This window comes from Dipodomys merriami, unplaced genomic scaffold (genome assembly GCF_024711535.1).
Source record: "Dipodomys merriami isolate MVZ:Mamm:240054 unplaced genomic scaffold, mDipMer1.0.p SCAF_4, whole genome shotgun sequence".
Lineage (NCBI taxonomy): Eukaryota > Metazoa > Chordata > Mammalia > Rodentia > Heteromyidae > Dipodomys > Dipodomys merriami.
The window spans coordinates 89,872,157-89,886,776 of NW_027205603.1; the positions used below are offsets into that span (position 1 = coordinate 89,872,157).

General features: G+C 37.1%; 1 protein-coding gene across 3 annotated transcripts in view; it reads left to right on the top strand.

Moving 5' to 3' along the window:
• The window catches only part of Khdrbs3 (KH RNA binding domain containing, signal transduction associated 3), a 145,211-nt gene that overhangs the window by 68,591 nt on the left and 62,000 nt on the right, over positions 1-14,620 (top strand). For all 3 annotated transcript variants that reach the window (XR_011365715.1, XM_069991454.1, XM_069991455.1), the window contains exons 5-6: positions 3,224-3,363; positions 6,543-6,735. Coding sequence is in view for 2 of the 3 variants with exons in the window: in XM_069991454.1 (XP_069847555.1) it covers positions 3,224-3,363; positions 6,543-6,735 (333 nt within the window). In the remaining variant the exon portion in view is untranslated. The remainder of the gene's footprint in view (positions 1-3,223; positions 3,364-6,542; positions 6,736-14,620) is intronic.

Sequence of the window (14,620 nt, forward strand, 5' to 3'; positions counted from 1 at the left end):
TTATCCCAACTCAACCCATCCCCTCAAGTGCCTTAGATTAATTTTCACATATGTACATTCAGTATCATGATTTTATTTGCCATGCACCATTCCCCTCTTCATCCATCTGTTCTCTGTCCACTTAAACTTAATTCCCTTGTGTCAAGGCATGTTTCAGCTTCCTGATATTCATGTTGTTAAGCTATGTTCTAATTCTTCAAGAAGAATCTGCTCCCATTTATACCATATTTTAGTCAGTTTGTGTACATTTGCATATGTCCCTGTTTTCATATATGATTATAGTTTAGATCTAACTTCCACATATAAGAGAAAACATGCACCTACTCTGTCTTTGAACCTACTTACTTTATTCAACACAATTTTTTCCAGGTCTGTTCATTTCCCTGCAAATGGTATACGTATATACATAATGTAATGAATATATTATATACTATATATTTTTTGAAGTCATGTACTGTGGTATCTCTTAACACAATAAAATCAAAATAGCAATAAAGACTCAAAAAAAAAGCCGTGGACTCAATGGATTCACAGTTGAATATTATGAAAATGGCTATACTACTAGAGGGATTGATTGATTTTATGATTCTGAAGTAGAATCTCTTTTGTACCTTTGTTTTGTCTTAGTGCTGTGGCTAGGAATTCCAGTACTATGCAGAATGAAGGTAGAAAGCATGGACATCCTTCTCTTATTCCTTATTTACAGGAAGTGGGTTCAGTTTTTCAGAATTTAGTATGATGTTGGCTGTAGATTTGTAATATTTACTCTTTATTATGTTGAGGTATGGTTTCTTCTATTCATAACTTCTTCAAAGTTTTTAATTTAAAAAATGATGTTAGGTTTTTTTCTGCATCCATTGAGATCAGGTAGTTCACATCCTCAATTCTGTTGAAGGGCAGTATAATATTTATTGATTTACATATTGAACAAGCCTTGCAACCCTGGGATGAAACTAACTTAATCATAGAGTATGATTTGTTTTTTGAGTGGTTGAATTCAGTTAGGAAGTATTTTATTAATAAAATTTGCATCTGTATTAATCAGAGAGTGATCTTTAGTTTTCTTTTTTGTTGAATCACTGTCCACTTCTGGGATGAGTGTAATGAGTTTGGTAATGATTTTTGGTAGTGATTTTTTTTTTGGTAGTGATTTAGTGGAAATTTTTTAGTCGTTATTTATTTGAATTTACTTGAATTTTTCAGGTTTTTTTTTATGTTGGTATACCTATTGGTGTCCCAGTTTCAGCCTTTCTTTTCTTCATCTGTTTTCCTGTGTTCCTCAGAGTAGGTCACTTTAATTGACCTCTCTTCAATTTAACTAGTTTTTTTTGCCACTTCAAGTCTGCTGTCAAGTTCATCTCTCTTTTCATTGGTATTATTGACCATTTTTTCCATATCTTCTTTTGCAAGTCCAATATCTGGGCCCTCTCCAGCAGTTAGTTTCTCTCTTCCTCTTTTTCCATGATATTTTAACCATGCCCTTCCAGGAAGGTACTGTGTCTATACTGTACAGTGGTTGGTAGAAGGGTTTTCCTGCTTTCCTCTCCTAGAGGAATTGAATTAGTATACCAATTAGTATAAGAAGAAGGGGTAGTAACCTCCCCAGGCCAAATTTCCTCAGATTCCTACTTTTCTTAACACAATTTGGCCATTTTTCATCAGTAAATTTATTATCTTCAGCTTGTTATATACCTTCAGTTAGATTCCGAACTGTGAAAATGATTGCTTTATAGGTAAGCTTTGATAGCTTCTCACTGACCCAAAAGGACCATGTGCTCTCATTACCTTTATTCTTTACATTATTTTGGACCTTTGTCAGCATATACATATTTGAAATTTAATGTTACTTTTTAAAATACCTGCCTAATCTGTATGCAGATTCTAGGATTCATTTAGCCAGTCTTCATATCAGTAGTTTGGGTTTTTATGTCAAGATTACAATGCCATTAGTGATCCTAGAATTAACCTTTAACATAAATATTGGTATATTTTGGCAAATATCTCTGAAAAATGAATTATCAGAGAGATCATTGAATTTCCATTAGTTTTCATGATTTCATTAAAAACTATTTTTTTTTCATTCTCAATGGCTAACATGCATTTAGACATTAAATTTACTTTCATATAACTGTTTAGTTAGAGGTTAAAAATCCCTTTTACTTCATAGTTAATGAGTAGATTCATTTTTTTGGAAGGAGAATAAAAATAAGTTAGCATGTATGATATGGAATTTTTAACTTATTGACTATAATGATTGAATCTGTAGTACTCTTCTAACATTTAGAGGCAATTATAAATAATTCAGAAAATTTCTGTGAATCTTCTGTCCACATTGAAAATATCTTTACGTTTCTTTTATTTAAAAATCCTTCTTTGTTTCAAACTGTGGTTATTTCTATCTCTTTCCTTTCCTTAGCCATATGGGGATATGGTATCCCTTGCCTTTACTTTGTATTGTGACTTGTTTTCATTCATCTTTTATCCTACTGAAATGGACTGTGGTCTAACCTGCTCCAAGCTCTTTTTATGTCAGTGATGGTTTTATTGTCAGGAAATCCTTTGGAATTGGCCGAATGTGAATACAACTTTGACTTCCTATGACTTCTCTTTGGTTTTCTGACCTGACACTCATCTTATTTTCTCATACAAGCTGGCTAGATTGAATTGCAAATAATAATGCCCATATAGCACTTACATAGAATTTTAATCATTTTACAAATGTTTCATTTTGAAAGTTGCCTATGAAAGGAGTGATAGCTGGTTATACAGAATTTTAGCTTGGGGAAAAATACTTTTTCCCCTTATCAAAAAATTTGTTTATTTTCAATTTAATAAACTCATTTTAAAAAACTATATCATTAAACCATAGTTTTTCTAAGTGTGTGTGTGTGTGTGTGTGTGTGTGTGTGTGTGTGTGTTTGTGTATGTGTGTGTGTGTGTAAGTCTATACCTTTCCTGGGGTTTGAACTCAGGACCTGGGTGCTGTCACTGAGCTTTATTGGCTCAAAGTTAGCACTGACCTCTTGAGCCATACCTGTACTTAGCTTTTTGGTGGCTATTTGAAGATAAGAGTCTCACTGACTTTCCTGCCTCAGCTGGCTTCAAACCACAATCCTCAGATCTCAACCTTCTGAATAGCTAGGATTATGGTATGATCTACAGTGTCTAGTTTACTTTTGTATTTCTAATAGGAAGCAAACTCCACTTTCTCTTTTCTGTGTAGGACTACAATGACGAGATCCGGCAAGCTCAGCTTCAGGAACTGACATATCTGAATGGTGGTTCAGAGAATGCAGATGTTCCAGTGGTGCGAGGGAAGCCCACCCTACGTACAAGAGGTGTAGCCACCCCAGCCGTAGCCAGGTAAGTTTAACTGGTGCACTATTTTTTAGGTAAATGTGCCATAGCAACAGTTTCACAGTTCATAAAGTTATACAACAGATCATATTAGTACCTAGAACTAGACCTATGAGTGTACCTATACAAAGCCTGTGTTCATACACCATAGTGTCACCCCGGGGGGATTGACTTGGGAGTAAGATATTTAAATCTAAGCTTGCTAATTAACCTGTTCTATTTGTGAGCTGATAGCTTTGGGGTAATTATTATTTAACACTAATTCTTTGAAATGCAAGTTTTTATGCAAATAAAATGTTTTGATACACACATTAAGGAGCTGATCCCCTAGTTTTCCCATTGGACGGTTGGCTGTATTAGGACACTGATATAATAAATGATAAATGCAGGGTCAGCTACCAAGTGGGTTCTGAATGCCCATACCATTTTATTCATTATAAATGCTCTAATATGGACATTACTGATCTGCTCCACAAATAAACAGTTTTTATTTTTGTCTTTGGTTAATAATTGCTTTTAATAGAAAAGGATTTTAAAGAATAAAAAAATCTGTTATGACTATCTCAGATTTATTCAAGAATTAGTTTTCCTTTTTAAATCTGTATTCTAGAAGAAGTTAGTAGAGAAAGGGCATCCCCTTTTTTTTTTGTCTGTTTATTTCGACAGAATGTCCTTCTGTAGCCCAGGCTGGCCTGAAGCTTGTCCTCTTCCTGCCTCTGCCCCCTCTGCTCTGGGATTAGTGGTGTGTACCATAATGCTCAGCTGTAACACACAGATTTAGATATCCTGGTGATTATGTGGATCTTTTCAATTTATACTTTGGCATTTTTTTCTGTTTCCAAGATTATTTAAAGAAAGTAAGAGTTGCTTTAAAAGGCAACTGCACACTGGATTGGGCACGATACAGTGGTGTTTATCTTAAAAAAAAAAAGAGCTATTTATAGGGTTGTTGTTGATTTCATGAGACATTACATGTTATAGTCTCAGTAAAGCCAATCTCTATAGTGTCTATTTCTTCTACCATTACATTTACTTGTAATCATAAGATATTACTTATATGCTTTATTAGTGTTCTATACCTGCTGTGAAAAATTTCCATGAATTTGATATTTGAAAACAATAGGAATTTATTCTGGCATAATAGAAGCAAGATGTCCATACATTATCATTTGTCCAAAAGCATGTTGGTAGGGCCTTGTTCTCTCCAGAACTTGGGTGATATTCTTTTCCTTGTGCCTTTCAGTTCCTGACAATGGACCAGTGTTCTGTGGCTTGTGGCTACCTCCTCTCCTCCCTCCTCCCATCTTCTTTTGTTTGTTTTTGGTCACTTGTGGGGCTTGAACCCTGGGCCTGAGCGCTGTCCCTCAGCTCTTCAGCTCAAGGGTAGTGCTCTACCACTTGAGCCAATGCACCACTTCCGGTTTTCTGAGTGGTTTATTGGAGATAAGAGTCTCACAGACTTTCCTGCCTAGGCTGGCTTTGAACCACAATCCTCAGATCTCAGCCTCCTGAGTAGCTAGGATGACAGGCATAAGCCACTGGTACCCAGCTCCTCCTCCCATCTTCATTCCTGCTTTTCCTCCGGTGTCTATGATATCACTTTGGCTCCCTCTGAAAGGATACATGTGATTGTAGTATGTGATTATATGTTTATTCCAAAATGTTGATGGCCTGGTAGTATTCAGACTAGTTCATAGTCTAGTTTAGCTTTATCTTTATTGTAAAAGTTTGTGTGTTTTACCAGGATCTGCCACATACAAAATACTTAAATGCTTAAAATACATCTTTAAGTCTTCAAATTTGTTTTGTCCTTTCATAACATGTCTCCAGGACCTACATGAAAAATTATCTTGAATCCAGTATACACATTACTTGTCATTTAAAGCTGTGTCATTGTCTTGATGGTGGAAATCCTCTCATGAGATTATTTTAAGTTTGCATTCACATTCTGATCCTGAGTTTTCATTTGTGGTGGTGTTTTCACTAGTTCAATGCTAGACTTCAAAGATATGTGTGTACATGCTTGTGGTCAGCAAATATTTATTTGAGATTCTAAGCATTTCTTACAGTCAAATCTGTCAATACATTGTGTACCCCCTCACACCCACTTTATTCTCTGTTTGGTCCTATATTTGTATTTTCTACTTTTCTTACTCTGTTAAGCAGGCCAGGCTCACTTCTTTCCTAGAGACTTTGCTCTGATTTGTTCTTCCTTTTCCTTGGAAAACTTGATTGCTTGTCTTCAGGTTCCCTGTCTTTTAGCCTCTGAACCTAAACTACCTAAGCTATTGGCTTTGTGGGAATGGTCACGTGGCTCTCATAACTTTGCAATCCTATAACAGAACAAGTTATTTACCCACTGGAATTCTCATGCATACTCCACTGATAACACTTCTGATGCTGAATATAAACTATCTGAACTTAACTCTTACAGTGAGATGTGAAACAGGTTATTGTTGTTGTTGTTTTAGCTTTAGTTCCAAATGAGAGTATAAGCTTATACGTTAAAATAGCAGCTTAAGACAGTTTGAAGTTCTTTTTATCTTACTGACCCTTCTGTGGTCTAGGTGATTATAATCAGAAGTAATTAGGGAAGCAAAACTGATGTAGAATGGCCTACTCTCACTTTTTCATTTTCTCCACTGGATTTTCTGCCCCATATTTGCTGTAGTGACTTTGACACAATTTTCGACCCTTAGTATGGTCACTATATTCTTGTCTTACATGCATTTGGTTTGTCCTGCCTTTTTTCTCGCTAGTGGAACTGGGACATATGTTTTGGCCCTTGCTTTGTTTGCCATCTGTGTATTTCCTGGCATTTTTTTTTTTTAAACCTCTCTTAGCCCCATTTCCTTGTCTGTAAGTGAGCAAGATAGAGACCATTCTCCTAGTATCAGGATCACATATGAGTATGACTATCACATGGTATCACCCAGAAGTCTTCAATATATGTGCTCTTTGCATAATTTTGTTTCACACTCTGTCCCTGAGCCATAAATTTGGTCTTGGTGTGACTAATTGTGCTAGAATACCTAAATATCTTAATTTGGGGAGGGAAACAGATACCTGCTTCTTATTTGTTATAGATCTGATATGGATAGGGGACCTCAGTTTATTAGAGGTATAAATGTATGTGAAGATTGGAATGTCAGATAATATGATAAATACTGTGAATTTGCTTGCAGAGGAAGAGGAGTTACAGCCCGGCCAGTTGGGGTTGGTGTACCACGAGGAACGCCAGCTCCGAGGGGAGTCCTTTCTACCCGAGGGCCCGTGAGCCGGGGAAGAGGACTTCTTACTCCCAGGGCTAGAGGAGTGCCTCCAAGTGGGTATAGAGCTCCACCGCCACCCCCAACACAAGAAACCTACGGAGAATATGTAAGTGCTGGTGTCACACTTTGTTAATCAGTGCTGCTCTATCCAGATATACCACTTGGCACCTTAACCATGTACTCTTCCTCTCCTTTTAGATGCCAGATATTCTTAGTTTAGCAAATATGTATTGAATGCTAAGTAACTTTTTGGTATTACAGGTATAAAAAATTTCAGTGGTGGGGAATTAACAAGACTATCGTCAAGGAGATATATTATCAAGTTCTTACATGAATTTATTGGAACATTCTTCATATTCTACTTTAGGGTGCCTCTGAGTAATTCAGTCAGTAAAAAAATGATTGTCTAGCTGGACGCCAGTAGCTCATGCCTGTAATCCTAGCTACTCAGGAGGCTGAGATCTGAGGATCGTGATTCAAAGCCAGCCTGGTCAAGAAAGTCTGTGAGACCCTTATCTCCAATAAACCACTCAGAAAACCGGAAGTGGCACTGTGGCTCAAATGGTATAGTGCTAGCCTTGAGTTGAAGAGCTGAGGGACAGTGTTCAGGCCTAGAGTTCAATCCCTATGACAGACCAAAAAAACAACAACAACAAAAAACACAACAAAATGATTGTCTAAATATGCCAGAGTTATTTTGTTCTTGAATGTTTACTTTTAATATTTACAAATTTTTAGTGAAACTCTTTTTTTCACTAAAGAAACAAAAGTTCCCTGTTTTATAATTGATGCAAATCATTTTATCATTTATTAATTCTTTGATATAGTTAATAGGACTTAGCAGAAAGAAACACGATCATGAAAAGAAGGGAAGGAGGGGAGGAATTGGAAGTGTAGTATTGGTGCTTGCCATTGCTAGACACTTACACTACTACTTGGGCAGCCCCGTGGACCTAGCTGTCCTTTGTACTTTAGTTATTTTATTTTTGTATTTTAATAGAGTCTCATGTTTGTACCTAGGTCAGCCTGGTCTGTGATCCTTATGTTTAAACTTTTATGAAACTGGGATAACAGGGCAGGTACTACCATGACCAGCTTTTTATTGGACTCTCACAAACCCTTTTGCCCAGGCTGACCTTGAATTTAAATCTCAGTTTCCCTAGGAGATTGGCTTACTCTTTAGGAGTAAGTCATCACTTCTGGCCAGGAAAGGAATTCTATACAAACACCAGTCTCCTGGGACTTTTAATATAACTTCCTAGTTTATAAGTTGATAACTTTCTAGTTCATGATGAAGAGAGAAAGTAAAAGCAGCAGATACATGACTCAAATATTAAAATGAGAGTGTATGAACTGTTGTGAGAGAGAAGTAGTGACAAGGATAAAGTGTAAGAACCAATCATATTTATGTGGTGTTTTGTTTCAATCTCTTTTTAGGCCCTTGGTACCTAGTCACCATTTCTACAAAGTTGCAGTAAACGCCAACAACCTCTTTAGCTTTGTCTATGTCCAGACTTTCTTGTTCTCCTGAACTTAACTGTAATTTCATAACATTCTGTGTCCTCTTATGCTTCAAAGCTTGTGTTTAGCATAGAATGATCTCACATTTTGTCTCATTTCCTATTTCTTGTACTAGACTTGAACTATTGCTAAAGATCACTCAGAGGAGGTGATTATATATATATATATATATATATATATATATATATGTGTGTGTGTATGTATGTATGTATTATAATACATATTGCATGACTCCCTCCTGAACTGGTGGCAGGACAGGAATCAACATTTCTGTCTTTATGCTTGTCAGAGATCACAGTATACTTAAGAAAATTACATAACTCTGTAACAAATTCTCCACTTTTCTTTTCAGATGTGGCTTCATTTCTTCTCTTTTTACTTATAAAAAATTGAATATGTTCCTGTTTCCTAATATTCTTACTAAAAAGACAGTGATAATTACTTCTTGAGTTCTTTTTTTTTTCCTTTGGTTGGTCGTTGGACTTGAACTCTGGGCCTGGACATTGTCCCTGAGCTCTTCAGCTCAAGGTGAGCATTCTACCACTTGAGCAACAGGGGCACTTCTGGCTTTCTGGTGGTTTATTGGAGATATGAGTCTCACAGACATTCCTGCCTGGCTGGCTTTGAACCTCTATCCTCTCAGGTTCCTAAGTAGCTAGGATTACAGGCTTGAGCCACCGGCACCCTGCACATCTTGAGTTATTTCGCAAATCTTGAGTCTTTTGAAAGGGGTGGCAACTATTTGGACTATCTCCTTTTATGTAGAAGCAACATCAGCCTCTTTCTATCTTGGTGCACATAGTCTTCTTAGATTTAATATTGGTATGGCTGGATGATGTGCTGGTAGTTGCCAGGCAGGAGATGTGGAAAACCTGGGTCCTAGCCTTCATTCTACCATCTATTTGGAATGACTTAGGATATTTGCCTTTTGGCTTCACAATCCACATATTTCAAAAAGAGTTATTGCCTTTTTCACATGTACTTACCTTTCTAATCAAAAGATTTCTTGAATTGCTATTGTGTGGGCCAGACATTGTTTTTTGTCTCATCTGGTGGAACATAATCAGTCTAGAAAGAAATTCGATATATAAACTAGAAATTCTTGTCCAGGATAGGAAAAACAAAAGCAAATGAAATTTTTTGTTTTGTTTTTTGGTTTGATACTTGTTTCTTAAAAAAAAAAAAAAAGAGAGAGAGAGAGATGATGAGAAAGGCATTGACACAATTGAGTTTCCAATTTTTCTGCTGAAGAGATTTACTCCCATTCTTATCCACTATCATGGATGGTGGCCCTGGCTTCTTTAGAGAAAAGATGTGAAAACTCTGAAGGGTTCATATTCACCGCTTACATTCCATACAACATCTGGGGTTGCTCAAGCTCCGTTGTCATCACACCTCAGATTTTCAACAAGCACCAATATTCTGTCTGGCTCTTGTTCAAAACATAATAGCCATATTTTCCGTCATTGTTTTAATTTGTGTGGAAGACAGCACTAGCAGTTTTTATTAGCTTATAAAGTAACAGCCATTGCATAGCCTAAATGATGGGATGCTTTACCAGGTATGCTTTAAGTGGACTGGTGGGTACTCTATTCCATAAATATTGTCATGGGTGAATTCTTCCCCAAGGAAGGAAGTTAAGGGTTCAGATTACAAATACAGTCATTGTCTTAGTAACTGAACATATTCCTGGGACTTCTTCTTTAATAGCCAACAAAGATTTTCTCAGCTGAGCATCACATTTTGTAAGCCCTTTTAACATGATTACTGTAAAATCTTCAGAAACTGTACACAGTGCAGCACCAACACTGGGGGTTGCTGATGTGAGCAGTAGACACAGCCTCTTTGTCCTCACAGTGACTTGCATCAGCAACATGCTGATGTTCTTCCTGTCCTGACCCAGCTCCAATTAAGTTTTTCCTAACTGCACCATTACAGCTTGGCATTCACTAGCCTCTCTCCAGATACTAACCATTGGTTTCAGCATGTGAAATCCTGAATGTTACTCACAATATTTTGAACATCAAAAAGAGAAAAAGATTTTTTAATTTGTTTTATTTAAATACCATGGGTGTACAACAGGTATACAAAAAAGTGTACCGTAACCCAAAGAAATGATGAATATTCATCCATATATAAAAAGTCTCCTTTACATGTACAAAAATATTCATTGAAGGGAAGTGGCGCTGTGGCTCAAGTGGTAGAGCACTAGCCTTGAGCTGAAGAGTTGGGGGACAGTGCCCAAGCCCAGAGTTCAAGCCCCGTGACTTAACAAAAAAAAAAAAGTGAAAAATATTCATTGAAGTGGAATAATTACAACAATATATTCTAAACTCATGCAGGGGACTTTTCTCCACCCCCATTTACTCTTTTATCTCCAGTAGCTAGTATAATACCTGCATGATAGTAGGTCTTTAGTAAGTCTTTACCAATACTGTCAAAACAAAGTTGCAGGAAACTGTCACCTATGGAAAATGCAGTGAAAATATTTTTTGTTTGGTTTTTCATTTTATACATACACAGTAATTTCTATGTATTATATGCATTATAATTTAGTATATAACTGTAGTGCAACCTTTAATGTTACTATTAATATTAATATCTACTTTTGAGATCAATAACATCTCATTACTCTCTACTAGCACAGTCTCTAGCACACATAGTTAATATTCACTGGATTAAACATTGAGAATTGGTAAGTTTTCCTAATGCAAGTCACCATTGATTTGACTAGTGTTTGTGTCCCTTGGAATTCAGTCCCTTGCAATTCAGATCCTTACATTAATTAATCCTTGGGAATGGAAAAGCATTAGGAAGAAGGAGATGTGGTTGGAATCTAGAAACAAGAACAAAATCCCAGCTGGGTTCCTGTGGCTTATGCCTGTAATCCTAGCTCCTCAGAGGCTGCGATCTCGATTGCTGTTCAGAGGCAGCCCAGGCAGGAAAGTCCATGAGACTCTTTTATCCAGTTAACCACCAGAAAACCGGAAATGGTACTATGGTTAAGTGGTAGAGTGCTAGCCTTTAGCTGAAGAGTTGAGGGACAGCATTCAGGCCCAGAGTTCAAGCCCCACGACTGACAAAAAAATAATCAAATCCCCAAAGCACGACTATGGTATTTATTAGCAAAAGTAAAGATATCTTTTTCACTGAGAATTTCAGAGCATCAGTATCTCTGAAAAGGGCTTATAGTTCCTTTGACTTAAGAAATATAAAATTTAAAGATGTCTTTGAGGCTGTGGGCTTAGTTTAATGCTAGACACTTTACATTGATTCCATAAGAGCCTAGGTTTAATTTCCAGCACTGGGGGGAAAAGGCATTGACACAAATTCATGGAAATAATAGTTTCATTTCTGTAGAAATCATTTAAATATATTTAAACAACATGGGCTTTTCTTTGTATATATATCCATTTAATATTTATTTTTAGACTGAAAGATCACATGGTTGTAAGTTGGGAGGTGATGGCTTATTCCTCTAATCTTTAATACTAAGGAGGCTGAGATCTGAGGATCACAGTTTGAAGCCTGGGCAGAATGTCTATGAAACTCTTATCTCCAGTTAACCACCAAAATGCTACAAGTGCAGCTATAGCTCAAGTGATAGAGTGCTAGCCTTGAGCAAAAAAAGCTCAGGGACAACACCTAGGCCCTGAGTTCAAGCCCCAGGACTGGCACAATAAAATAAAATTTTAAAAAATCATGCGGTTTTCAGCTCCTGGCACAGATAATACATATTTTGAAGAAACGTATGTTTCACTATTCTTCATGTTTTGTCTACTAAAATTAAAAAAAGTCCTTATACTGGTTTAAGTTCAAGACAGATACAATAAATGAATGGTATATGTTTTGGTAATGTTTTACTAAATAAATAGCCCATTAAAAGCTTTACTATACTGAATGGCCTACTGAAGCTGAACTAATTTTTGGAGAAAGATTCGTTGATTAGATATCTAACCACTTACAATGTACCTAAGCCAACTATTCTCATGAGAGTCAAAGTTACATAGACTCCCCAAGAGGAACATCTGTTGAAAGATAAATGTATTTGACTGTAAGAGTATTACTCCAAAAGTACACAGAACATGCATGGTAGCCATTTGAGTAGGATTGGCTCATCTCTATGTTTCCCAGTCTTCTCAGAGAATACTTGGCTTTTTAAGAAACCATTGCTAAGAAACTGTATCTTCTGTCTTTTGACTAAGTGTGGTATACATTGACATCAGCTTAATATCAAATATGTCCTCTTTTGGATTTTTGGAGCAGGGAGAGGGAATTACTCCACCCATGGACCATATACCTCTAGGTTTAGTGCATCGTCTTGAATTAAAAGAAAAGTGAGGGGCTGGGGAAGTGGCTCAGTGGTAGAGCACTTGCCTTGCATGCCTGAGGCCCTGGGTTCGATTCCTCAGCACCACATAAGCAAAAAGAAAAAAGCCAGAAGTGGTGCTGTGGCTCAAGTGGTAGAGCGCTAGACTTGAGCTAAAGAGCTGAGGGACAGCGCCCAGGCCCAGAGTTCAGGCCCCACAACCGGAGCGCCCCCCCCCCCAAAAAAAAGAAAAGACAAGTGAGAGAGAAAACAAGGCTATTCAACATGATTAGTCTCCCTACCTCTCCTAGAAAAAAAATGTAAGGGAATATTTTTAATTATTTGAATCTAAATTGGGACTCTGCTCTACTTTTAACTTAGAAATATTAAACATAATTAACAGTAATTCTTCATCTCTTTTTTGAGAAGTACTTCCCAAATTGACATTGATTTATTACTTATATCCAAATAATTAAGTACCTGAAAAATTAATTAATATAATCCATATAAATTCCGTTAGAGCACATTAACAATTCAATATGTCCATGTAATTATGCAGAATGACATGCCTGGCAGAGCCCTGCTTACCGGTGGATTCCTAAAGTGAAACCATTTGCTTTACAGTCAAACCAGGGAATTAAAAACCCCACAAACAGTTGATCAGTTTAAGTATGTGTCTCTGTAATGCTTGTATTATCCTTGTACTTATTATCTCTGAAGAACTTTGTCAATCAGTTTAAACTCAGCAGTTGAAAAAATGAAAATTCAGCCTTTATCGGGTTGTAGGAATTTGCAATTCATTTTCTCTGAGTTAGTATGGAAAAGGCAGAAACAGTGGGAGCTTTGATGAGAAGGAGCAAGGCTAAATTAACACCAAAGGAGGTAAAAGTATAGACAGAAAGGAGGTGTCCACAAAGCCTGAGTCCCATAACCTTTTCATTAGTCTCTTGAGCTTATGGTGACCGCAGGCCCAAAGTCCAGGACTCCCAAGTTAGGGCTACCTGACTTATATGGCTATGCCATATAAATAGATACTGTGAAGGGCAGAGAAAGGCGATTTATTATTGTATACAACCATATTGTATACAGCCATATTCAGAGGTACGAACAGTGAAGAATTGGCGCAGTGGGTATTAAGGGATATGGATGTGTCGTTAAAAGTCTTAAGTCACAGGTATGTAGCCTGGTTGACCATTATCTTAGTCTTGGTTTTTGGAGGTGTTCTGGAGAATTTGTGAACACTTTATTACTGGAACAGAAGAGGAATAAGTTGACTGACAAGTGTTCTCCTGAGTTTTTGGCTATTCTCTTAAATATGATTAAGAAAATGACATTGCCGGTTTGCGGGGCACTTTGCTTTCTATACAAGATAAATACTGGCAAATCCTGTTATTCCTGGGGCACAAGTGACTGCAAGATCATGGCCAAAGATCAAAGACACAGATGTGAAATGGGGTGAGAGAGTGGCCAGCTTTTAGTTAATTCACAGGCCCATCGCAGATCTTTGAGATTATCTCTTACATGATCACAGTGTAATGGTAGACTTGAGGAAGTTGTTTTGGAAGCCTGAGACCAGTGTTCATAAAATAACAACTGTGCCTTAAAGGTATTTGACATGGCTTACTTGGAGTCAAATTTAAGTGATGGTATCCCAGGGATACAAATTCACATTACTATGAATGACATGATTTTCAGTGGCATCATACAGGAATCTTCATAGCCAGTTATTGTCATCTCCCCCATAAAGAGAGAGCACTAAGTCTCTTCAGGATGGATTTCTGATTAACTGCTTGGTCAGCTTCCTGCTATCCTCATGCCTTATCCACACCAGTTGCAGTTCTTTTAAACATGATCACGTGATATTCTTTCCGTGTGTGTGTGTGTGTGTGTGTGTGTGTGTGTGTGTGTGTGTGTGTGTGTGTGTGTGTGTCTGTGTCTGTGTGTGTGTGTGTGTGTGTGTGTGTGTGTGTCTGTGTCTGTGTCTGTGTGTCTGTGTGTCTGTTTGTGTCTGTCTGTGTCTGTGTCTGTGTCTGTTTAATGCCCTTCCATATATTATCCATACTTTGTGTTTCTAATTCAACATTGTTAGTGTTGGAGGACACATTACAACATTTTGTTCAAAGATCACAGTTGTCCTTGTTTTAGTTCTAGAATTGAACAC